The 24,448-nt window shown below is 38.7% G+C and overlaps 2 protein-coding genes across 3 annotated transcripts; both read right to left on the bottom strand.

Annotated features, from left to right (window-relative positions):
- Nucleotides 1-11,475: 11,475 nt before the first annotated feature.
- LOC104889375 (putative disease resistance protein RGA3) lies at nucleotides 11,476-16,076 on the bottom strand. Its single transcript, XM_010674575.3, has 2 exons — nucleotides 12,237-16,076; nucleotides 11,476-11,712 (listed from the first exon to the last, which is right to left on the bottom strand). The coding sequence occupies exon 1, from the start codon at nucleotides 14,861-14,863 to the stop codon at nucleotides 12,242-12,244; it is 2,622 nt and encodes an 873-aa protein (XP_010672877.2). The 5' UTR covers nucleotides 14,864-16,076; the 3' UTR covers nucleotides 11,476-11,712; nucleotides 12,237-12,241.
- Nucleotides 16,077-16,216: 140 nt separating this feature from the next.
- Nucleotides 16,217-22,909, bottom strand: LOC104889374 (transcription initiation factor IIB-2). Of its 2 annotated transcripts, XM_010674574.4 has the most exons (7): nucleotides 22,351-22,908; nucleotides 20,018-20,042; nucleotides 19,481-19,610; nucleotides 19,262-19,392; nucleotides 19,080-19,168; nucleotides 18,336-18,412; nucleotides 16,217-16,966 (listed from the first exon to the last, which is right to left on the bottom strand). In XM_010674574.4, the coding sequence occupies exons 1-7, from the start codon at nucleotides 22,701-22,703 to the stop codon at nucleotides 16,833-16,835; spliced, it is 939 nt and encodes a 312-aa protein (XP_010672876.1). In that variant the 5' UTR covers nucleotides 22,704-22,908; the 3' UTR covers nucleotides 16,217-16,832. The 2 variants fall into 2 exon arrangements, with proteins under 2 accessions (XP_010672876.1, XP_057249145.1); XM_057393162.1 differs by lacking the exon at nucleotides 18,336-18,412 and having other exon boundaries at nucleotides 22,351-22,909.
- Between the last annotated feature and the right edge of the window lie 1,539 nt (nucleotides 22,910-24,448).

The raw sequence follows: 24,448 nt of genomic DNA, 5'->3' as shown, positions 1-24,448 counted from the left end.
CTTAAAAACAAGCGCTTTTTGGGAGGCAACCCAAATTTCACTTTCCCCCTTTTATTACTTCTTTCTTTTATTTTATTTCTATTATTTTTGGTAACTTTTCTAACCAACTCTTGTTTTATTGTTTTTAGGTCATGAAGAAAAAAAAAAAAAAAAAAGCAGCAGCAGCAATAGGGAAAAAGGTGGCGAGTTTAAGCTCGCCCGGGCTGAAGGCTCGCCCGCCCGGGTTATCCAAAGTTTGGACATTCTGTCCAAAGGAAGAAAAACTGTGGCTCGGCCAAGTCTTTGAAGGACCGCCCGAGCTATCACGCCCGCCCGGACTGGAAGCTCGCTCGTCCGGGTGACAAAACTCTGGACCATTCTGCCAAGAGAAAAAAAAGGTAGCCCGCCCGAGCTACAAAAAGACCGTCCGGGCTATACCGCCGCCCGGTCGGAAGGCTCGCCCGCCCGGGCCAACAATCTTGGGGACCTTCTGCCAAGAGGGAAAAAAAAGTGCCCCCGCCCGGTGCAGAAGCCCGAGCCTGCTCACCCTGCACCGCCCGGGCTATTTTCTCAGCTCGCCCGGTTTTTCTTGTAAAGCCCGCCCGGCCTACTTGTCGCCCGCCCGGGCTATGTACGGCAGCCGAAAAAAAAAAACAACGAGCCCTTTTCTCTTTCTTTTTCTTTCCTTTTTTCTCTTCCTTCTTCTCTACACTCATCTTCCTCACTCTCTCACTCATCTTACACTCAAAAACCCCTCAAACTCTCATTCTTCAACTCCTAAAATCTTCATTTTTCCATCAAATCAACTCATTTAAAACACAAAATCAACACTTTTTCCTTCTTTTCTTCAAAAATCCCAATAAATTTCACTCTTTAACTCACTAATTCCCAATCTTTCACAAACCCTACAACCTCAAGTTTCTCTCTCCTCCATTAACATCAAAGGAAGCTTCAAGGGTCAAAGAGCATCATATTTTGGAACAAAAGAACGAGATTTTGCAAGGCTTAAAGGAATTTCTCCATTGTTGGTAACAAATTTCTCTAACTCTTGTTGATTTTATTTCTTTTTCTCAATATCCTAGATACATTCTAGTTTTTCCCCATTATTATTGCTCCCCTTTGATTGTGGTGTAGGATAGTTGTTTAGTTGAGGTTACTTTGTTATACTAGATAACTTTTTGTGACTTGATTGTGGATTTAGTTGTAATTTGATTGTGGTATTAGTTGTTGGTAAATTTCTAGTTAAGGTCTTCTTAATTTTTTTCTTTTTATAGTTTTACTTCTAGTTGAGCAATAATAGTTGGTTATGTGTGTTTTGCTTGTGGATTAGTTGGAATTGTATTAGAGATTGGTGAATTGGTGTTTGTGTTTTTGTTTAGCTTTGTAAGAGTGATATTATACTTGTTGAGTTAATTAGTGATTGCAATTTGGGAGTTAGCTTCACTATTAAACGACCTTCACATTGTAGTTCAACGAAAATTTTTAATTTTCGCTCTTCATAACAATGTCAAGGCCGTCTAAAAGTCGAAAATCTAACGCAACTCAAGATGCAACCACCAATTCCCATCAACAAGACTCCTCCCAACCGTGGAGGAAATTTAATATCAATCTTACAAGCGCCGCCGAGAAAAACCTATTTCGAACACATATCAAACGCGATTATAAACCTACAAAATTTTACCATCAACGCTCATGCACTACTTTGGGCATTGATGAAGATGTGCGTTTGCTATGTGCTCGAATTGGTTGGACCTCATTTCTTGGCAAATCCGCTCCCACTTACCCATCACTTGTAAGTGAATTCTTAAGTACATTATCACGTGACACCGATGATGAGACAGACGAAACTCTAATTCGTTTTCGTCTCTTCAATGCGGACTATGATATGTCATTTGAGGATTTAAATACTTGTTTTGGGTGGGACCCTAATTCCCCTACGGGAACGGATTTGCACACCCTCGACGGCTATAATTTGGAGAGTTTTTGGGCCCGCATTACCGATTCTCGCGACTACTTCGACCGGAGTCATGAGAAATCATCCTCCATCATCCATCTTGCAATGCGCTACGTGCATCGCATGATGGTATATGCGGTCTATGGCCGGTCAGAAGTAGGCGCGGCAAGTGAGCATGAAATGCCGGCCCTTTGGTTGTGCACTCAAGAACACCAAGACCCACCCCCCATCAACTTTGCCGAACATTTTGTAGCCCGCATGATACAACATCGGGACGGTACTCCACACCGGTCCGGCATTGTTATGGGGGGTATGATCACACTAATTGCCCTTCATTTTGGTCTTGGTGATGAGCTTGCCACCCTCTCCTCTATCTCTAACGATATTCACCTAAATATCAAGCAATTACGGACCATGAACTTCATCCGTGAATCTCAACACAACACCCGTCCTTACATTCTTTTGGTGGGATCGGAGAAAACTTCATGGTGCCGCCTTCCTAACCCTCTATCACTTCTCTCAGGAGAAACGCGCCTAATCCCTACTACATTGATCGAACTATCGGGGATCAAAGGCCGCAAGAACCCCAAGGAGGTGGTGATGATGCTCCACCTCCACGACACCCTCCTCTTCGAGCCGACCCTCATTCTTCTCGTGTCGGCTCCTCCTCCGGCCAAGGTGAACCCTCCTTTGACATGTCCTCAATAGAGGCTCACCTAGCCAACCTTGCATTGTCTCAATCCCAAGGGTTTGGTCACCTCAATGACCAATACCAAAGGATGCGACAAGACATTGACACTATCATGCTCCAACAAACAAAATATTTCATTATCATGTGGAGCAAGGTCTAGTTGAGCCATTTGTCAACTACCCCAACATGCCGCCCCAATATGGACCGGTCCGGGGTGGAACAATGGCCAACCGACCTACCCCTTTTGGCCCCCTCGACCACCACCATACGACTACATGGTGTCGGGTGGGACCGATCCAAGGGGCGATCCTTCCTACCCTTTTGACGATCCTACATTTGATGGGGGTTGGTCCCCCCATGGTCCCCCACCTTCCCAACTACCGGGCGATGACCCGATCGTTGAGGATTAGGATCGTTGTCATATTTCCCTCGCCCTCCCCCCTATGTCTATCTTTGAAACACCGAGGACGGTGTTTTTGCTAAGTTTGGGGGGGTTGTTCTAGCTTATTATTGAAAGGGCGGGGATGTTAGAAGGGTAGTGAATGATTTAGTGTAAGTGTCTAGAGGATTGGTTTCATATTTGGTGTGTACTTATGAGGGTTAGGATTGTTTGATGTTTAGTGTGAATATTTGATGAATGATGCTTGAGTTCGATGATGTATCTCTAATAAAATTAAAAAAAAAAAAAAAAAAAAAAAAAACATATGAATCAAGGCAAATCTCTTCCTTTCTTTTTGTTTCTTTTGCTCTTGAGTAAGAACAATCTTCAAAATTTCACTCTTTTGAATGCTTTTATTACTAGATGCTAGAAGTCCGCATGCTTTGAGATGTTTATGGTTGATTTTAGGATATTGTATATTAAGGTAGCGGTTAGAACTTTTTAAGAGCACAAAAGCCTTAATTCATGGATTGTGGTATGATGGTGTTGCTCTCTCTAGTGATTTGAAACCTAAAAGGTGGTATTTGCTTGATAATCACATGTGAGAACTTTAAAAAGGCCCCAACATCTACCTTGAGTGCATGGATCCTCGACATTGCATACTTTTATTGAGAACTTGACTCTAATCTATCCAAGATCGCGACCGAGCCACTCTAGGGAAAGATAAAGGCGTTCATTTCGGTGACTTTTTACTTTTTTTATTTTAGTTCTAGGCTCTTTATTCTTACTTTCTTTTTCTTGATTTTGTTTTTATTTGCATTTGCCCTTTCTCTTAGCCCTTTGAGCCTTGTCCTTTTCTTTTGTTACCCCCTATATAAGCCAATTACCTCATTTTATTTTTCACCCTTGTAGTGAATAGTGAAGTTAGAGCGATTGTCTTGAGTGTTGTTTGAAAAAAAAAAAAAAGGGTGGGAAAAAGTGAAAAGAAAAGAAAAGACGAAGAAGAAAGATGAGATTCTTGTGGTATAGTGAAAATTTTTGTATATTTTGAAATAAATGCAATTGCAAACTCTTAAAAAAAAAAAAAAAAAAAGAGAAGCCACCTAAAGTCAAGGAAGGCAAGGGGCATGAAAAAAAGAAAGAAGGGAGAAACAAAAAAAAACAAAAAAAAAAAGGGGAAAGAAAATCCAAAAAAAAAAAAGAAATGTTCTTCATTGTCATGTTTTTGAATAAGTTTGGGGGAATCCTACCCCTAAATGGTTGAGTTGATTTGTGATTTATGGTTATATAGCTCTTTCGCTCCTATTGAAACTTCACTATATTAGGATTGAGCACCACTATCCAAATTTATTCACACCCTTTACCCCTAGCCTACGTTACCACCCTTAAAAAGTCCTTTTGACCTTAGAGGGTTGAGTCATTGTCAGTGGCGGAAGATTGGATTCAAGCCTATTGAGCAAGTGTGCCATGTCGAGATGTCGAGTAACCTTCTCTTGTTCCACTCTTTGCTACATTCATCGGCTCCATTCTTCGGAGTTTAGAGAAACTACCTTGAACGGCGAATTTGAAACTAGTTGAGAGAACGCGGTAAGTATGGTTGTAGAATTTGAGGAAATGTGCTCTATCTAGTTCTCTATGCTTAGTGTATGGTTTCTATCAACCTATGAACATCTTTGAGCATGCTTACTTTTAGTGTCTAGAAATCCTTGCATCCATTTGTGTTCGCTTCTTCTTTATCTCACTTAAGAGCACCCTTTTTATTTTATTTTCTTCCTTTGTTTAATTTTGACTTGCCTTGCATTCTAAGATCTAGAGTTATGGGTCAAAACTCTTAGAAAACCCTTACGAGAGCATTACTCGTCCTCATTGGCAACTTTGGGGTTTAAATGGCTTGTCATTTGCGCTAAAGATGACCGTGATTCCTACGAAAATGAGTTAGTGTATATAGTTTCATTTTTTTTCTTTTTTCGGTTGAGTGCATTTTCTTTTTGCAACTTTGCCTTGCTATCCTCCTCGTATCATTTCCTCCCTTTCTATGTCTCTTTGTACTTTGCTTGAGGACAAGCAAACACTCAAGTTTGGGGAAGTTGATGAGTGAGATTTATCTCACTCTTAGGGTAGTTTTTTAGGCCATTTTATATGTTTTATGTTGCATTTTAGTTTATCTCCTCTCTAATTTCACCTCTTTATCTATCTAATTCTCTCTTATCTAATTCTCTCTTAGTAGGTGTATGTGTATTTGCATCCCCTCCCCCATTTTTCTATTTGATCTTTGGTGTGTAGGAGTTCAAGCTCCTATAAGTTTAGAGGGGAACAAAGAAAGGGAAGCAAAGAGGAAGAAGCTCGCCGGGAAGCTGAAACACCGCCCGAGCAAAGACGCCCGTTCGAGCTCGAGAGGGCTCGCCCGATCTGGGACGCCCGCCCGGGCTATGTGGTAGCCCGCCCGGGCTCATTAGCCCCAAAACTTTCTGCCTCCTCTGTGAAAAATGGCGCACGTCCGAGAAGGTAGCCCGGGCCTGACTACCCTGTACCGCCCGGGCTCATTAAACCGACCGCCCGGGCTCTATGTTGTCGCCCGCCCGGGCCCTGTCTCGCCCGCCCGGGCGCCTGGCCGTTGGGTTATTTTTCGAGTTTCTTTTGTTTTACGACGGCTGTAATTGAGAGAGGTATAAATACTTCTCTCCCCCTTTTTAGAAGGGGATCCAGATTTTAGAACCCTAATCTTGTTTATTAGTGGGGGAGAGAGAAAACTTGGCTCAAGAGGTGTAATTTGGAGATTGGAAATCAATGAAAAAGTGACAATTTCTTTGAACTTTCTTGTTTCCTTAGTAATCCTCTCAATCCTTTCTTTCTTTCTCATTGCTTTTATGCATTTCTACTTTGTTAGCTTCATATTTTCATAGTTTAACCTTCATGTTTAATTATTAATATAGATTAGACTCTTCTTTTCCTCATTGTTTCTTCTTGTTTATTTATTAGATTGTTTTAAATTATTGATTTTTGTTGATTTTTTTTACTATTTCTAGATTGGTGATTTATTGCTATTTTCTCTATGATTAGAATGTCTAGTAGTGTAATGGATAGTGAGTAGTTAATCAACTAGGATTGGGAGTATCCCAATCATTGTTTCCATCCTATTTGCATGAGTAGAGTTTATTGGGTTGGTTATGCTTGAGATTTGTGTAATTTCAATTTTTGGTGTCGATTGGTGACTAAGTTGATGTGAGCTCCATCACCTTTTGATCCTTTGTTGCCCATTTAAAGGTTTACTTTTATGTGGATGACCTTCATGATTGATTGATTTATTATTGCACATCACTTGTTAATTGGTATAAACTTGGGTTTGGCTTCATTCCTAACTTGGCCTAGTTAGGTGATAACGCCTCGAAACATAGGTTTTGTTGCCATAATTAGGACTTTAAACTCCCTAACAACGATTTTAGAGGTGTTTAGGTCTGCTTATTCCCTTTGCATATTCCCAATACAATGTCAACCCTCTTATCTTTATTTGTTTTTTTTTGGATGTGAATTTGTGATTGTGGCGATTTCCCATTCCTAGTGTTTTTCCTAATTTGATTCCAATAGTATTAAACACTTAGTTCAACACAAACTTGACCATTTCTTCGATTTAGCTTACTCTTAGCGATTCTATCTTAGTGAGACCCTCCGATCCTTGTGGTTCGACCCTTGCTTACCACTTAAGTAGTTTAGGTGGATAGTTAGGTTATTATTTGACATTAGGAAAATTAGTAACGACCTAGTTCTTCCTATATCAAATATGCCAATAATGATATAGAAGTGAGTATTATGGGCAATTAGGTCAAATTATACTTTCTTCTCTTTCCTTAATATTTGTGCAAAAAAGCCTTAGTCGTTGCAACTAATAAAAAAAAGAGGTAGTATTGAAAGGCGTTCCTAAACAAGGAACGATGTCGTGTGACACTCTCCCTTAAGGTGTTTTACTCTATTTAATCCACATATTGTAAAAAAAATTAAAAATACATTGTAGAAGATTTGATCCTCCTAACTCTAAGTTTATATACTAAAGTCTTGACCATTCAATGAAGTCATATTTGGTGCTATTATTTTAAAGATAATATTAATAAAAGATAAATTTAATTCGGGATGTAGCTCAAGCCTAAAAACTAGTGAAACAGTGTATAACTAGTGTATTTAATGAGTATAAAGATGAAGTCATATTTGGTGCTATTTTTTTCTCACCTCTGAATGGCTCACTACCTTTCCATCACTTTCGGTATTCATCCTCAAACGAAGTCTCTCTGATCACTATCCTTTGTTAGCAGCGAACTCGATTAAAGTATGGGGACCGAAGCCATTCCGTTTCCTTAATTGTTGGTTGTCCCACAAGGACTGCCTCAAGGTCATTGAAGAATCCTGGAAGCAAACCGAGAATGGGTCAGTTATGGAAAAACTCAGATGTGTAAAGAGGAAACTCAAGGCGTGGAACATATCAAAATTTGGCTCAATTGATGAGAATATCCGCAAATGTGAGGACATCATTCATAAATTGGACCAAACTGCAAGTCTTCGTGATCTAAGTGAAGAGGAAGTAGTTGGCAGACGTAATGCTCAAAATGATCTATGGAAATAGATGAAAAGGAAAGAATCATTTTGGGCTCAACATTCCCGAGCCAAGTGGCTAAAAGAAGGGGACAAAAACACCAGTTTCTTTCATACCATGGCAACAATTAGAAGGCGTAAAAATTGCATTGAGCATCTGGAAGTTCAAGGAAATCTCATATCCTCTCCTGCGGAAATAAAAAATGAAGCAAGCAGATTTTTCCGAGATATTTTCACTAAGGAATTTCTGAATAGGCCGATCTTCTCAAATCTTGGATTCAGTTCATTATCCCCTTGTCAAGCTGTTAAACTTATTGAAGAATTCTCCACAGAAGAAATAGACCAGGCTGTAGCTTCGTGTGACCCCTCAAAAGCACCCGATCCAGATGGCTTTAATTTTGGGTTTGTTAAAAAAGCCTGGAATATAATCCAAACAGATTTCTATGAGATTGTCCGCAAGTTTTGGACCTCGAATTGTCTCCCAAGGGGCTCTAACACAGCCTTCGTCGCCTTGATCCCGAAAATTCAAGATGCTTGTGGGCTAAAAAATTTTAGGCCCATCAATATGGTGGGCGTTGTTTATAAAATTGTGGCCAAAATTTTTGCCCAACGTCTGAAGCAGGTTATTGGATCCATAATCAGCCATCATCAATCTTCTTTTATAAAAGGAAGGCAAATATTGGATGGGGCCTTGATTGCAGGGGAGTTAATCGAGACTTACAAGCGGAATCGAGAAGGGGTTGTGATCATGAAACTAGATTTTCACAAAGCCTTTGACAGCGTAGCATGGAGTTTTTTGAATTGGGTACTTATTCAGATGAAATTCCCGGAAAAGTGGCGAGGATGGATCAAGACCTGTGTAATGTCTGCCTCTGCTTCGATACTCATCAATGGCTCTCCGACAACCCCAATCAAGCTGCAGAGTGGCCTCCGTCAAGGTGATCCTCTCTCCCCCTTTCTATTTGATATTGTGGTTGAACCTCTCAGCCTTCTCATTATAAAAGCCATATCACTAAAATTATGGGAAGGCTTAGAAGTTTGCAAAAACGGTATGAAAATCTCCGACCTACAGTATGCGGATGATACTATCTTATTTTGCCCGCCGAAGATTGATTTTCTCATGAACATCAAAAGCACCTTGATCTTATTCCAACTTGCATCGGGGTTACAAGTCAACTTCCACAAATCCTCAATTATAGGCCTTAACGTTGAAAAATCATGGCTCCAAAGTGCGGCCAACAGCCTCTTTTGCAAAACAGGAGATCTACCTTTCACCTATCTAGGTCTCCCAATTAAGGGCAACTCATCTAACATTGCATCATGGGATACTATTATTGAACGAATGAGGAAAAAGCTCTCCTCTTGTAAAGGTAACCTTCTCTCAATTGGTGGTCGTGTAGTGCTAATCAAAGCTTCTCTCTCAAGCCTCCTGTTATATTATATGTCCCTCTTTCCGATCCCAGTTGATGTTGTAGAAAAAATCTCAAAGATCCAAAGAACCTTCCTATGGAGTGGCTCAATGGAGAAAAAACATCTCCCTCCTATAGCATGGCACCTAATTCAACTTCCGAAAACATGGGGAGGGCTAAGTGTAGGGAATCTCCTACATAAAAACCTGGCACTTCTGTTCAAGTGGCTATGGAGGTTTATGGCTGAACCACAAGCATTGTGGCGAAAAGTAATTCATGAGAAATATGGATACAAGGCTCTTACGTGTGCTACTGATTTTCAACGCCCAAAATTTGGTGGGCCGTGGAAGTCCATCTGTTCCTCTCTACTGCGTAACACACATGTATCAAAAATGGTCTCCACATGTATCCGGAAAAAGGTGGGTAATGGCAGTAATACCTTGTTTTGGAATGATTTGTGGCTTGGTGATAGGCCACTTAAATATGCATATCCAAGACTCTTCCGCCTTAGCCCAAATCAAATGGGCTCCATTGCATCCATGGGCCTATGGGACGGCTCGGAATGGCAGTGGTGCCTGGGATGGAAAAGGCAACTCCGACCACAAGATATCGAAGAGCAGCAGGGCCTCCTGGCAGCCCTTTTTCAAGTCTCTCTCCCCCCTTTTGATTCGGACATCACCATATGGTCCCCTAGCAAAAGTGGCTCGTTCTCTGTTAACTCGGTGGTCATGGAACTCACAAATGCTGAATCTCATCACTCTGACAAAACATTCAAGGGGCTGTGGAAAGGACTTGTTCCCTTTCGCATAGAAATTTTCGTATGGCTTGCAATTCAGGAAAAACTAAACACAAAGGCCAAATTAGGGCGCCTTGGTATCATTCCGGCAGCAAACTCGGTATGCACCTTCTGTGGGCTTTACCCAGAAACTCCAACCCATCTATTGTTGCACTGTGATATCTCTTGGGGCCTTTGGTCATCGTGGCTCCAATAATGGAGCCTCTTCTGGGTGCCGCCATCCTCCCTACATCAGGCCTTTCATCAATGGTATCACCCCTGCCTCAAGCCTTTCTTCAAAAAAGTTTGGTGCGCCTCTTTCTTCATCATCACCAGGAACTTATGGAAGGAAAGAAATAGTAGATGTTTTGAAAACAAATCTAATAATCTGGCCCATCTTCAAAATCTTGTTCTCCTGCGTCTCTCATGGTGGGTCAAAGGATGGAACGACGATTTCCCCTACAATTCGGACGACATCATCCGAAATCCATCATGCCTCCAATGGTCCAATGGTAACTCTAGTAGCCGGACAAACGGCAAAATTTCCAGAATTAGTGAGGTGCATTGGATTCCCCCGCTAGCTAACACACTAAAATGGAATGTTGATGCGTCTCTGCAGGCCTTTTCCCAAAAGTCCGCTATTGGAGGTGTTCTTCGTGGAAGTGACGGAAAGTTCATGTGTCTTTTCTCAAGCCCAATCCCCCTAATGGAAATAAACCATGCTGAAGTCTTTGCTATTCATAGAGCTTTGAAGATTTTGATGGCATCCTCCCACCTTCGCCTATCAAATGTAATAGTAGAATCTGACTCGGCAAATGCGGTGAAATGGTGTAACGGTGAATGTCCAGGTCCATGGTGTCTGAACTTTATTATAAACTTCATCCGTAGCACACTGATCTCATCTCCGGGTATTAGTATTGTTTACAAAAGTAGAGAGTGCAACATGGTTGCTGACTCCCTTGCGAAGCAGGGCCTTCTCAGATGGGACGATTTTGTGGCGTGGATGGAGTTGGCTCAAGTTTGTTTAGTCTGAATGTCTAGTTAATCTTATGTAGATTGGGTCAGAGAATGTCTTTGGGCTTCTCTCGACCTCGATATGTAATTGTAATGCTTTAAACCTTTCACGACCACTTAATACAAGAACCAAATTATCAAAAAAAAAAAAAAGATTAGTTTACTTGTGACCAAGTAGTACTTAGTTTAGTAATTTGGTTTGTATATCACAACCTTGAGGTTGTGGGATCAAACCCCACTAGAGGACTTTGGGGATGGGGATTTTCCCTTACCATTCTCCCCCTACTCTCAAGGGGCCTTGCCTGCAAACCCGATCGGGTTAACCTGTGCGAGATTTCGGTCCGGTTATTTAGGACGCCTTTTTCTTACCTTTAAAAAGAAAAGAAAAAAAGTTTACTTGTGACTTTGAGGTTTCAAGTTCGAACCCCACTATCTACTTGTGTTTAGAAGTAGGAAATTTCCTCATATCCTTCTACTCTCAAGCGTTGACCCGTGTAGCTGGGCTGACTAACCTGCGAGAGGTGTTGGTCCAGTATGGTCTTTTCTTCTTACCAAAGAGTCCCCAATGAGGTAAAAAAAAAAAAAGAGTATAACTTAATAAACAAGTATAACTCGTGTACCTAAATACTTTCTGGAAACCCAGCAAAGAGTTTAAAACAATCAAAAGCAAAGTGAGATAACGTACACCAAATATAGGTCTCAGAAGAATTACAATTCAATCAATATTGAAGTGTTCCAACATAACATTAGAAATTCACTTTATTTGCTGAAAAACACAATCCAGAACTTGATAAATAAACACATAAACACAAAGACAAAACAATAACTTGAAAGTTGAAACAATCAACGGCAAACTAAACTCGGCTTCGTACACGGAAACACATACTTTCCTTGTCTTGCTGCAACCATGCATGACAATCCAGCTCCTACCTGAAGCAGGAATTATATAGCAGAAAGTCAATCGATATATTTTTATCGGAGAAAACTTTATAATCAAATCGACAACTAGTCCTAGAGCGTGTTCAACAGCAACTTTTAAGGTAGTTGACTAGTTATTGTTTTGGACTACGTAAAAACTTTATTAATTGTGAAAAGTAGTGTTTGGTGAAATAGAATAACGCTTTTGGTAGTTGAATTAGTGCTTTAGAAAAGCTACGAAAATTAGTTTTGGGGTTGGAGGAAGTTTTTAGCTAGCTTTTGAAAATAAAATATATTTCGATTTTGTTATTTTCCGAAACCCAACAACTAGTTTTATTGAATACTAATTGTTTTAAAGGCAATTTCTATAGTAGTTATATTAAAACAATTCTTGCGATAGCTACTACAACAGCTAATAGTTACTATAATAGCTATTGCGCCTATGTTTGATGAACAAGCCATCAAAGATGAATCTAATAAAAAACAGAGAAGGCATAATCGAATAATAATGTCATAACTAAAATTGAAATTAATACCTGATTCATTCACTTTGATAAGGAGTGTAACTAACACCATCAAGCTTGAACAACGGGATGTGTTGTATGAAAGAGTAGTATTCGCCAGTGGGTACAGCACATTTTTCTGATAGGTGTTGGCATTTCCAAATAGAGAGCTTTTGCAAAGAAGTGAGGTAGTTAAATACTTTGGGCAAAGACTGCAAATTAGGACATTTTCCAATTCTAATTATGCGAATGGAGGTAAAACGTCTCAAACAATTTGGCAGAAATGTCAAATTTTCACAATCTATGAGATGGAGGTACTCAAGAGAGCTTGCAGCATATTTGATACGAACAGGCAGAGTAGTCAACCTTGGGAGCCTTGTAATTGCCAATTGTCGAAGGCTTGTAAGGCCCTTTAGGCCTTCTCCTTCACTTAAATCCATATTTTCACAATCAGTAATCTGTAATATCTCTAGGCCTTGGAGGAACATCGTGCTGTTTGGAAGACATGTAAATTGAGGACAGTCTTTGATAATCAAGCTTTGGAGGGAAGGGAGGCGCGCTGCATAACCATTGTCCCACAATGGTTCTAAATTCTCACATGAATGAAAGCCCAACTTTTGTAGGGAACTCATTTCATTTAATCTTGTGTGAAGTAAACTCATCTTTGTAGTAATTGTAAATACCATCAAGTTATGCAAGTGGTACACATCCTTCGGAAGCTCTTCTAATTCCGTACATCCATGGAGTCGTAAACATTCTAGATTCAATAGCTTGCATATTGTATCTGGAAGTGATTTCAGGACACAATTATAAGCCAAGTTGAGATACCTCAAAAGCTTCAAGTTCCCGATTGAGCTTGGCAACACCTCAAACAAACTATAACCAAGATCCAAAAAGCGCAAGCAAACGAAAGTAGATATCATACTTTCGAGAAATGAGGAACTTATATGCCGGTTAAGTATATAACCAAATCTGAACGTTCGGCTGTTCTTGGCTTGAAGAAGCTTTTCCGGAAATTCTTCAAAACAGAGACTATCATCATCCTCATATCCCCAAACTATATGCCTTGTGAATTTTGAAACTTTGAGCTCCCTCCAAGTTACAATGGCTAGTTCTTCTCCCAAGATACTAGCACCTAGATCGTGCAAAAGATCATGCATTTGAAAATTGAATACAGCTCCCTCTATCTCAAGATTTGGTTCTTGGATAAGGGATCTTGATGCCATTTCTTTGAGGTACAAGTATGCATGTTTATGAAACTCATTGTTTTCATTTCTTAGTCGCAACAGACCGAGTGCACTCCACAAATATTGTGTGTCTAAGTTCATATTCGTGTCCTTCATGAATAATGACATGTGAGCAAATAATGGTTTTAAGTGGGATGGAAGTTTGTCATAACTTACTCTTAGAACTTCAATTACTTTAGTATATTGCTCATCTAACTCCCTGAAGCTACCCATTGAATTTATTCGGTGCCATTCGTCTTCATCCCTCACACTTCTTAGCGAACTTCCCAAACTTTCCACTAGAAGTGGGACTCCACAACATTTCTGAACAATAGACCAGCCAATCTCGTATAAATTGTAATATCTACCTTCTTCACCTTCCCTAAATGCTAACTGTTGAAATATATACCAACAAACGTGATCAGGGAGCCTGCGGACATCGTAGGATGGCATAGTTTGAGTAATTGAAGCAACATTTGCTTCTCTTGTGGTAACTAAAATTGTGTTACCCGCCATACCGTTTGTCAATATGTTCTGCAGTTTTCCCCATCTCCGATAGTCATGTGCCCAGACATCATCCAACACAAGAAAGTACTTTTTCCCCTCCAACAATTGCTTGAGCCAGCTCAACAATGTATCTAAACTTTGGTTTGAAGTATTAAAAAAACCGGCGTTTTTCAGAATGTTCTCTACTATTGTGTGTATCTGAAATCTGTCTGAGACACATACCCACAGCTTCAGATCAAAGCTAGAGATATCGCGATGTACTAACTTCGCTAATGTAGTTTTCCCAATCCCACCCATCCCAACAATAGGAAGGATACAAGGCTGGCTACTTGTACTACAGTAACTGGCTCTTAACACTTCGTTTATTATATCTTGTTTAGCTTCATCTCTTCCAATAGCAGCTCGTTCATGCACAAACCTACATACATCTAACTCATCCCTGATCTCGTCCCTTGAGCTTTCAATTGGACGCTCAGTCAAACCAAATTTATTTTTCTTATCCACTATATGCTCTAATTCAACAAGGAGGTCTTTTATATTGCGACTGAAATGAGAGCGAGGAGTGGTGGGATTTGAGGGGAAGATAGAGTACCTGATCTTGTCGTACCAACGAAAATGGCCTTCATCAACCCTGCGCTCCAAAGCATCAAATGCTACTTCATCCAGTTGGTCATCAATTTCATAAGCGAGGCTCTTGAGATCTCTTAGCCAAATTTTAATGGCCTTGTTAGTGTATTGTCTCTGCTCAGCATCTTCAACAACAGCACAAATGGCATGCATATACTCAGCTATGATCACAAGATCTTTTTTAGCACACTTGGATGCTTTGAGTCTTTCACTGACAGAGGCATAGATAGCATCACCTGTGAGATGCGCGATCTTTGCTGCAATGGACGTCGCCAGAGACAATATAATTGCCTCCGCCATCAGTACTGTGACCGAGGTTGAAGCCGAGGTTAAGAAAGCATTGTAGTTGGATGAAATGTGTGAAACATGGTGGGTTATAAGATTAAGGAGGGGGTGAGTTTTACCAGTTGTAGTTGGATTATTTTATGGGGGGAATATATAACAAATGTAGTACATAAGAGGCTAAAGCAATACAGATCTCCAAAGCACAAAGCAATAACGCGGGAACCATCGTTATCCAATGCACATGTTTCACAAGCTAAAAGACACAGAGCTACTAATTACTAAGTATATAATATTTTCAAGATCCACTTTATGCTCAACAGCCACATGCATGCCATAATCTTTGACGACTCGACGATTGTTTTGAAGGATGTTCTGATGGCAATGCGTGGGGGGGTGACACTGTGGAGAGGAAGAAGATAAGTTTCTGAAAAAGTGATGAAATGGACTCAACAATTGAAGGATTAACCAAAAACTCATCTTCAGCTTTAGTCTCAAAAGTTGACAAATTCTCTTCAAACAAATCATCCATACATTCCCATTATTTTTCAAATTCTAAAGATTTGTTTTTTTGAGCAATTTCATAAATTGGACTCTCACAAATCCCATGAATCCAAGTGGCACCCTTCTCAATTCTATCACCCCCAAACTCAAATGACTCTTTTACCCCTATAAGTCTGTGGGAAGCTGTTAAACCCGCCATTCCTGCACCAAGAATAACTATTTTAGACTTCTCAGCCACCATTTTCATTTGCCACTAATTGAAACAGATCTTTTCTCTCTTCCAACTTTTTTTTAATAGAGTTTTTTCCCACTCTGCTTTCTTGGTCGCTTAGGCAATCTAACAAACACTAAACTGACTAAATGCTGACCAGAATTCCTGTCTCCCTTTCAATGAAAGCTGCTGTGGAAGAGTGATGATGCCATACTCTTGAGTAGGATGGCAGAGTAGATTTTTAATGGAGGAGAGAGAAAGAGAGAAAAAAAGAGAATACAAAAGGGATTTTTTGTTTACTTTAAGGTCAAAATAGAGGAAAATGAAATGTAAAAGAAAAGGAATAAAACAAACTGATGGTTAGGAAGAAGTTAACAGTCAATGACGGAAAATCGAAAAAGATTTCATTTCGCAAAAAAGTTTTGGTTTAAGGTTGTAAGTCGGAAAAAAAAAAATTATTTTTCGCAAAAAAGTGACTATAAAAAATTATTTCTGGCAAAAAAACTCAAAAGAATACAGATACTAGATATATCTCTGGTATGTTGGCGAACTTTGTGTCAAACTTAGCTATATACAACTCATAAAAATCATAAACTGGCCTCACAGATTTTAGACTCACTAACACCCCTAAATATAATATAGCATACCCTCAAAAGTAAAAATAAATAACTCCTCCACAAGAAGGTTTATGAAATAATCCATGGCATAATCCATGCAAATTTGATATGTCAATACAAGCAAGTGCAGTGCCAAAATCTGGATAAATGAACTTCATCTGAAAAATAAATATTTTTTTAGCACATTGCGCTGAGAAAGAATCATCATTGACCATAGTGTTCGTGATTGCCTGATTGGCAAACCCCTAAAAAATAACTTAAAAACAATTTTTGTCAACTTATAATTTCTGTTTTTCCCATCTTTCCCAGCAACCGGAGAACTTCTTCACCGGCCTTTGTGATTTGATCCCGATTCCCAAATTGATCCCTGGGCACCCAGATTCTACATCTGCTGAGTAAACGCGACAGGGAAGTGTATATTGGTAAGTCGCCCCCACACCAGAGATGGGTGCATCTCTTCAAAGTTAAAAAAGACAAAAAACAATTGCTCGTTCCGGAGGAATTATGAACTTTGAGGCCAATTACATCTTTTAGGCCTGGCCTCTAATTGTATCCTCACACCAAAAAGGCAACAAACTGGAAGAAAATCTGTAGAGACCACATCAGAACAGTTCATAACCTTCTTCAAACTTTCTATCATGCTTCCGTGATACTTCTATGGACTGCACAGGTTTTTAAGGTCATCCTCCTTGGCATACCATGTGGGAATAATCTTAGAAATGTGGGGATGAAGGTCCTTGTAAGCATTTCTGATGGTACCTTCAGCAACACCAGTAGCAAGTGATATATCTGCACAAATAAAAAAGGTTTTACAAGCTATATAGGAGAGCTTAAACATGTTTGCAATTAAATCTTCAGATACATGAGAACAAAGATATCTGCTGCTGTTAAACTATTCATGTGCATTATTGGTTTCTCAGGCAATAAACAAATAATCAAAACGTCAAGCCAATATTGCGTGTGAAACACCGTTACGCACAGATTAGGCTTTGGTTGACTGTTGTCAGCAAAGGAGAAACGACAAAAAAAAAAAAAAAAAAATCAATCCCACGAAACTAGAGAGACTGGTGGCCTTTGGACAACGTCCACTTCATACACCTGTATGCACAACCGTCATCAACCCAACCAAACCACATCACTCCAGTCATGCACACGTCCACCCACATTGAATTAAGCAACACTCAGGAGCTGAATTAAATGCTAATAGCACAAGATGCAAGTCACACAGCTGCAACAAGTGGATCCAACCTCTTATTATGAAAGATTAAATGCATCTGTATCCCCAACTTTCTGTCCTTCACTTTAAATTTGAGGAGTCACTCATAAATCTCTAATTGCTGTAAAAATTTATGCAACGCAACCAGAATTCTCAAAAGTGGGTTAGACTGGTAATTCAAGATTTTAGTGGTAGTACCCATTCGTATAATTCACTAACTATTAAAAGAGTCCAAATGCCTAACAAGAAGCGTCAATTTCTTAGAATACAGCTCATGATCTCAGGAGGGATACACTGCTCTTACTGTGAGGAAAAGGAAAACCCATGTGGCTAACAGAAGTAACAATTGGCTAAAGGACCAAAATGCCCTTACTGAACACTTGCACATGAATCCCCTATTCTTGTCTCATCCATTTTGTTCATTCGGCTAACTCATACTCCAAGATACTGGAAACGGGCGAATCTTTTCAGCAAACTTCACAAAGCCTAAGGTGATTCGACATGCTATTCAAAGCAGAGGCCAAGGAACCTTCAATTCACCATTTCATCCAGACACCCACAACAAAAAAACTCACAAGAAACAACATTGATGTCCCAAATAAAGTTTAAGGAAAATTCTTACCAAAATCCATATGATGATTTCATTTTTACGTAAGTAAACAAAAGGAGTCCATTTTACCACAGTTTTATGAAGATTGGAAAACAGACTTTAATCAAAACACACAATCATCTCCCACGGACCACATAATAGAATAAACAGCACTTTCAGAGGTGTACATAAATGCAAAAACCCCAACACAGATTAAGATTACGCATCCAAAAAACATGCTAGGGTCATGGTACCAATGGCATCAGCAAGTCATAATCTACCAAAAGCTGAATCCGGACAGCCTTCTGCATGTGCAACTAAAGCATTCAAACAACATAACCAAAGAAACAAACCTCGAAGGGGTTTTTTTTCTTCTGAAAGTTGGGTAATAATATAAATAACTGCTGCTGCAATAGATATGGGACTTCTCCTGTAAAAATTGCAAGAAATAGCATGTCAACACGTGCACACTTATTAATTTGTGCAACGAGAAATGCAGGACAGATATTATTTCTTACAGGAAATACCATAGCAGGATAAGTGGCTTAACAACTTTTACAAACAAAATACTTCAACATGGAAACCACAAAGTTGTCACAATTTGCATAACAAACTAAACTACTCTAGGAACCTATTTTCAGATTCATGCATCTCATTTTCACCAGAAGGTATTCCTCCTCATAAAAAGACCACCACCCTGAACCTCTACAAATTACCATACTTCCTCCATCCTCATATAGATGTTCCATTTGAGTTTTTATGGTGAAAGCTTATATAATTTGATTGTATTCTCTAAAAAATACATATGTAACAAGTAACAACATTATCATGTAGTATAGTGTTAGATTACTTAGAAGAGTACTTCAAAAATATTAACTTCTACATGTTCTTTTGATGTATAACTAAAATATTAGGGTCAAAGATGTGCATTGGAGAATGTAAAGTCAGATGATGGAACTAGAGGCCGGCATATTCTCTAAACCGCTCGGAACAATTCTGATACTTATTAATATAACCGTCTGACACAAACAAAACGCATGCACGCACGCGAGAGGCGCACGCAAAGCTAAAATTACATCACAAACTTAAAGTATCACCTTATATCAATTTCTTCAGATTTCTGAACAGCTTCTTGGGCAGCTTTCATCGCTTGATTGTTCATACCAAGATTTGAGCAAAAGCGTCTCTATAAGATTGTCAGTAGCATATGATTAATATCTCACAGCAACATATTAAAAATGTCCCAGAAAGTTTTCTTGTAAAGGGAAGAGGTATTCACCAGAAAGTCTCCAGCATGTATAGTTCCCATTTCAACTGCCTGCCCCATTTCACTCTCCAGCTGTTTCACAATGTACTCTTTTGCCCGACCAATCTCTTTTTTCGTCGCTCCATTGGCGACAGAACAGATTTCTATACGAAATCCATGTGCTTTTTTAAATGAAGTTCAGACACAAAAAAGGGAGGAAGATCCATAATTTATAAGAATCTAAGGATGTACCCTTTACAGTACGAGGTTTGTCCTCCTGCCGACAAGCTATGTACAAGCATGCAGCCAATATTGCATCTTGATTTCTTCCTCTACTAGACTTCTGATCTTCTACCTTCTTGTATATCTCACTAGCTCGATCCTGTAAAGGTAAAAAGAACCCTCATATCAGGTAAAAACAATACAAAATCAAATGTGAAAGAAACCTCAAGAGTAATTACATTTTTATACGGGGAAGTTCAGCAAGAAGAAAACATTTAATACTAGCACAATATTTCAAAAAATTTCTTAAAACATCTTTTCAAAAGTTCACCATATAAAAACTTCAAGCTCCACAGTCACAGTAATAAAAGTGCACAGCACCCATGTTCAGATCCTCTTAGTCTAACTATACCATCGACAACAGATTTACACTGATGTCAATCAATCAGAACAGAAGATTTCCGAGTACTAAACATAAGAAAGTAATGGAAAATTGTAAATGTTGTTTCAGCTAGATAACATCTCTCACAAACAACCATTATCAACAAGCCAAAGTAAAATTCATACCTTTATAGTTGAAACAAGGCCCAGCCTGAAATGGAGAAAGATCCCCGTTAGATGAAGTTCATAATTTGGATTTCAAAAACGCTAATTAAAAGCGTAATGGTTGATATGTAAAAGATCACCAGGAAAACATCCACACTTTCTTACTTCAGAAATTGCAATGAATAATCTAATACAACTTCCAGGTTTTAGTGCAAGGAAGGGAGCACAGTGTGTTCTGATTTGACATAATCGACACAAGCAAGTGCCAATTCATACACTGAGTGAGTTTAAAAACAGCACATTGCTCAGTCAAAAGAAGATAAATCTACAACCCAGCAACAAATTATTTATGGAGGGGTAAAAAAAGATCTGCATATACTAGCTTCCATATAGTCAAAGTTTAGCAAGAAACTAGTTAAAAGAGAACATAAGACTCCTTAAAGTACGTATCGCAAGAATTCAGTACTTGTATTGAAGCATAAGAAGTACAAAGGAAAAAAAAGAAGAAGAAGAGAAAGAGAGAGAGAGAAGAAAAAAGGGCAGGGGAGAAGAGGAGACGGTGAAGAATCAGATGCAAGAAGAAGGTAACTAATTGACATGAAGCTGCAGCATAATCAATTCAAATTTCTACTGACATATGACAAACTCTGGAGCACTTATCAGAAGGACAATGAAACTAATAATCTTGGAAACCAAAAAAAATAGAATTTTTAACAGCACAACCTCCTTTAATATAAAGACTAAACTGTAGGCAATTGCTTCGAAAATTCACAACCACCTCCATGAGAGGGAGGTAATGAAAGCGCACCAACGCTTTGGGATTGCAAGAAAACACATCAAGTACTTCTCCCACCAAGCTAAACAACAGGAGCATATTCAAATAATTAATAGATGTTTCTTTTATGTCTAAATAATACCATATTAAGCAGGTTATAATTTCCATCTCAATTCACCTCCCCCCTGGCCCCTTCTCTCAATCAAGCTACATCTAATGGAAAAGTTACAACTCTAGCACTAACATTCCAAACTCTATACCACAAGTGTTAAATAAGACAAAAGAGATTCAACTTCAGAGTGACTCATGTCAAAATTTACTCAAAGTACTATTCACTAGAGTTAGTCAGCAAGACCAACATGCCACAAATTTCCTTCCCAGTTACTTCAGCTTAAAGGAAACATCTACACACATAGCAGTACCATAAAATATTACTTCAGCATACATTGAAGATCCACAAGTTGCCAAGAACCTCAAAACCAGGTAACAAACCCAACACCACACATACACTTCTGCAGGACCATTTGCAAATTATAAAACAAGTACTCCTGGCTCAACTCAGCTCAGCTCCCACCATCCATCCATTCTTGGCACCCAAAACATATAGCCTCATACTCTAAAGTCAGCTAATCACATAATAGACAGGTGACAAAATCCACTCATCAAGATAAAACAGCTTGCAGCGCAATGCCAGTATGTTTAGAAATGCAGAAAATATGTTAAATTCTCAAATGTAGGAGTTTAAAACAAACTACCCATATCACACAACTTGTGTAGTCTCTTCCACATACTAGGCCTATTGGCTACATTTCCCCAAAATACTATCTACTCCAAGTATCATTCTGCTTATATTTTCTCCCAAAAATCCTACACCAATCAACAAACCAAATTTACGGACAAAATCAACACATTCACATGAATAAGACCATTAAATTCACCCCTAATCCTAAACCACTAGATTCCCTTTCTCATATTAGGTGCAATACAAGTTCATCTTTAACGCGCACCAATATTACAATACACCACAGCTTAGTCTATCCAACATAAGAATCACTCAACTCCATACATTTCCCTCAAACAATATTTATTCCGAGTAAATTAGCCATACTAATTTCCAATATTTTCCCCGAACATTATAACAGACCAAATCAACACTTCCCTAAAATCATGACTAAAGATCTTCACCCCTTCCCCTAAACCAACTTTCATTCAATTATACACATATTGATCACTCGTTCCACGAAAAAAATTAAAAAGTTCCCCCTTTTCTGTTACTCGTGTATCAAGGTGCAATATAAGTTCAACTTCACAGTTTCAGACCATGATCAACCACATGGATACAATACACCTCAGCTTAGTACCTCACTACGATTAAATCACCACTCAATTTGTCTCCTAATTCCTCCATAAAAAAATTTAAAAAAAAAAAAAAAAACTTCCTTCAACAAAACCAACTAGATCGACACATATCTCTCCACCAAATATATCTATTCAAATCTCCCAAAAACAAAAAGAACATTTCTTATTCCTTTAGCATAGTGAAATTGAAATGACAACAAATGAGGGAATAAAAGCAGACCTATCAGCCATAGTGGCGATGGTCTTGAAGGCAAGAATGAGGCCTCGATCAGGGTTAGAACCGCGATTCTGCCACCGCCCTAACGACGACGATAAATAATCTCCTGTAGTACCATTGGGCTTAGATATAACGGTGGACAACCCTCCGTCAGATAACAACGGATTAGTTGGTCCACCAACACGAACCGGGTCATTATCATTCGACTCGTTCGCAAACGTTCTCCACTCGGATGTTTCATCGATCGAGTGAGATTCCAATACAAGTCCACACTCTGAACACACCGTATCTCCAGCTGAATGATCGAACACCACCTCCGTATGCTTCTTACAATCGCTGCAAAACGCATCCCCCATTATTCTCCTAACTTTATTATCAATTCAAAACAAACCCTAGAAAGTTCGATAATTCAACAATCGAGCTTCAATTATTCAATTATTCAATTATTCAATTGATTCGATTCGATTGAATTACGAATTGTGAATGATTATGATTTTTCTCTCTCTCTCTCTCTCTAAAATTGGGGGAAAAAAGGGGGAAAATGGAGAGAGAATCTGGAAAAGTAAGGGGGTAAGAGAGTATTTATAGACGGAAGAGAGGGTGTGGGGTTTGTTTGTTTGTTGGATAGTTAGGAAAGTCATTGGAAACTGATGTGTGTATAAATATTGAATATTAATTAATAGGACCCACCAATTTGTAACTTTACTAGTCATGAAAGTCGTCTAAATGTTAATTGGACCGATGGTAGGTTTGCTACGTTATTTTGTAATGATATTTACCACGTTTTTTAATGCGGTTTTTGCCGTTGTTATTGTGCATTCAAACTTCAAAAGACCTACTATTAGGGGAAAGAACTAGTTATCTTGGAATGTCTTTGTCTTAAGTTAATCCCACTTCTTACCATAACCAATTGACTCGGGTGATTGTGTGTAAGTGTACATATATCATATACTGTAGATTTTATGTTTGGATCTTCTAGAGTTGTAAGACAACTGTATTAGGTAAGTTTGAGTAATTTTTTCGAAAAATCTTTTCCTTTTATTTTGTTCTCATCAAAATACACCTTTTAATTTTCCCCTTCCCATTAATATGAGCCTTTAATTTTAAAATGTATGATTTTGATGCAACTCTGTGTTATAGAGTTCTATTAAAACTTTAGAGGATCTGAACTTGGTAGATTTGAGCGTATATATATTATTTATGGTGCACTTATATATGGACAATTTTGTAATAAATTTTTCAAATGAGCGAATTTTCTTCTTCAATAGTTTCTTCTACATTATGTTTTTTACTAATTACTTGCTCTGTTCATAATCAAATGCAACGAATGCACTTTTATGCATCTTAATGCATTATGTTGATGACAAATATCTATAATTACATATCAGTAAAAATTATTAAAAATTACATTTTATGAAAGTATGTCACAAGACAAATCTAACAAGATTTCACTTGACTATGTTTTTCATTACATATAAATCACATATCTTAATCAAAGTGAATAGTGTGAATATTGAAAAAGTGCATTTGTTGTATATAATTCGAAACGGAGGAAGTACGAGATTTATCTCTCTTTCGTTGTTTCTCACCTTTAGATTTCTCTCTTTCATTGTATCTCACCTCCAAATTCTTCTCTTACATTGTTTCTTTCTCTCCTCCAAACATACAACCTTCATGGAAATTAATATATTCAATGAAATGTAAAATTGCTTACGATTTCGAATGTTTCTTGAGTTTAGAATCTTAGGCTTCATCTTGACTTCTATATGAGATGATATTATGTATTTAAGCTAATGTTGTCCTCTTCACTTTGAGTTCAACTTATTTTAAATGGGATGAACATGAGAGGCAAGGTTATTGAAAATATTCACCAAACTATTCCATCATTTCCATGTGGTTGATCGGGTGAAACAGGAGAGCAAGGTTATTGTAAAATAATAAATTTTATTCAGTGAGAGAATGTCTAGAGAGAGGGGAGACTCTCTCTCTCTAACCACAAAAGCCATCACGGCACAAAGTGAGATAAACCACCCATCCCCGTCCGCCAAGCTTCTCGAATCCACAGATTATGCCAGGAATCAACCGCAACACCACCCGCCAC

This window comes from Beta vulgaris, chromosome 3 (genome assembly GCF_026745355.1).
Source record: "Beta vulgaris subsp. vulgaris cultivar EL10 chromosome 3, EL10.2, whole genome shotgun sequence".
Taxonomy (NCBI): domain Eukaryota; kingdom Viridiplantae; phylum Streptophyta; class Magnoliopsida; order Caryophyllales; family Amaranthaceae; genus Beta; species Beta vulgaris.
Note: the sequence above shows the minus strand (reverse complement) of the source record. Positions and strands in the feature narration are given on the sequence as shown.

Coding starts and splice junctions, on each gene's coding strand:
- LOC104889374 (XM_010674574.4), bottom strand. CDS start 22,703: ATGGGGGATGCGTTTTGCAGCGATTGTAAGAAGCATACGGAGGTGGTG. Junction 19,393..19,480: donor CAAACCTCGTACTGTAAAGG/GTACATCCTTAG, acceptor GATTTCGTATAG/AAATCTGTTCTGTCGCCAAT. Junction 19,169..19,261: donor TACATGCTGGAGACTTTCTG/GTGAATACCTCT, acceptor ACAATCTTATAG/AGACGCTTTTGCTCAAATCT.
- LOC104889375 (XM_010674575.3), bottom strand. CDS start 14,863: ATGGCGGAGGCAATTATATTGTCTCTGGCGACGTCCATTGCAGCAAAG.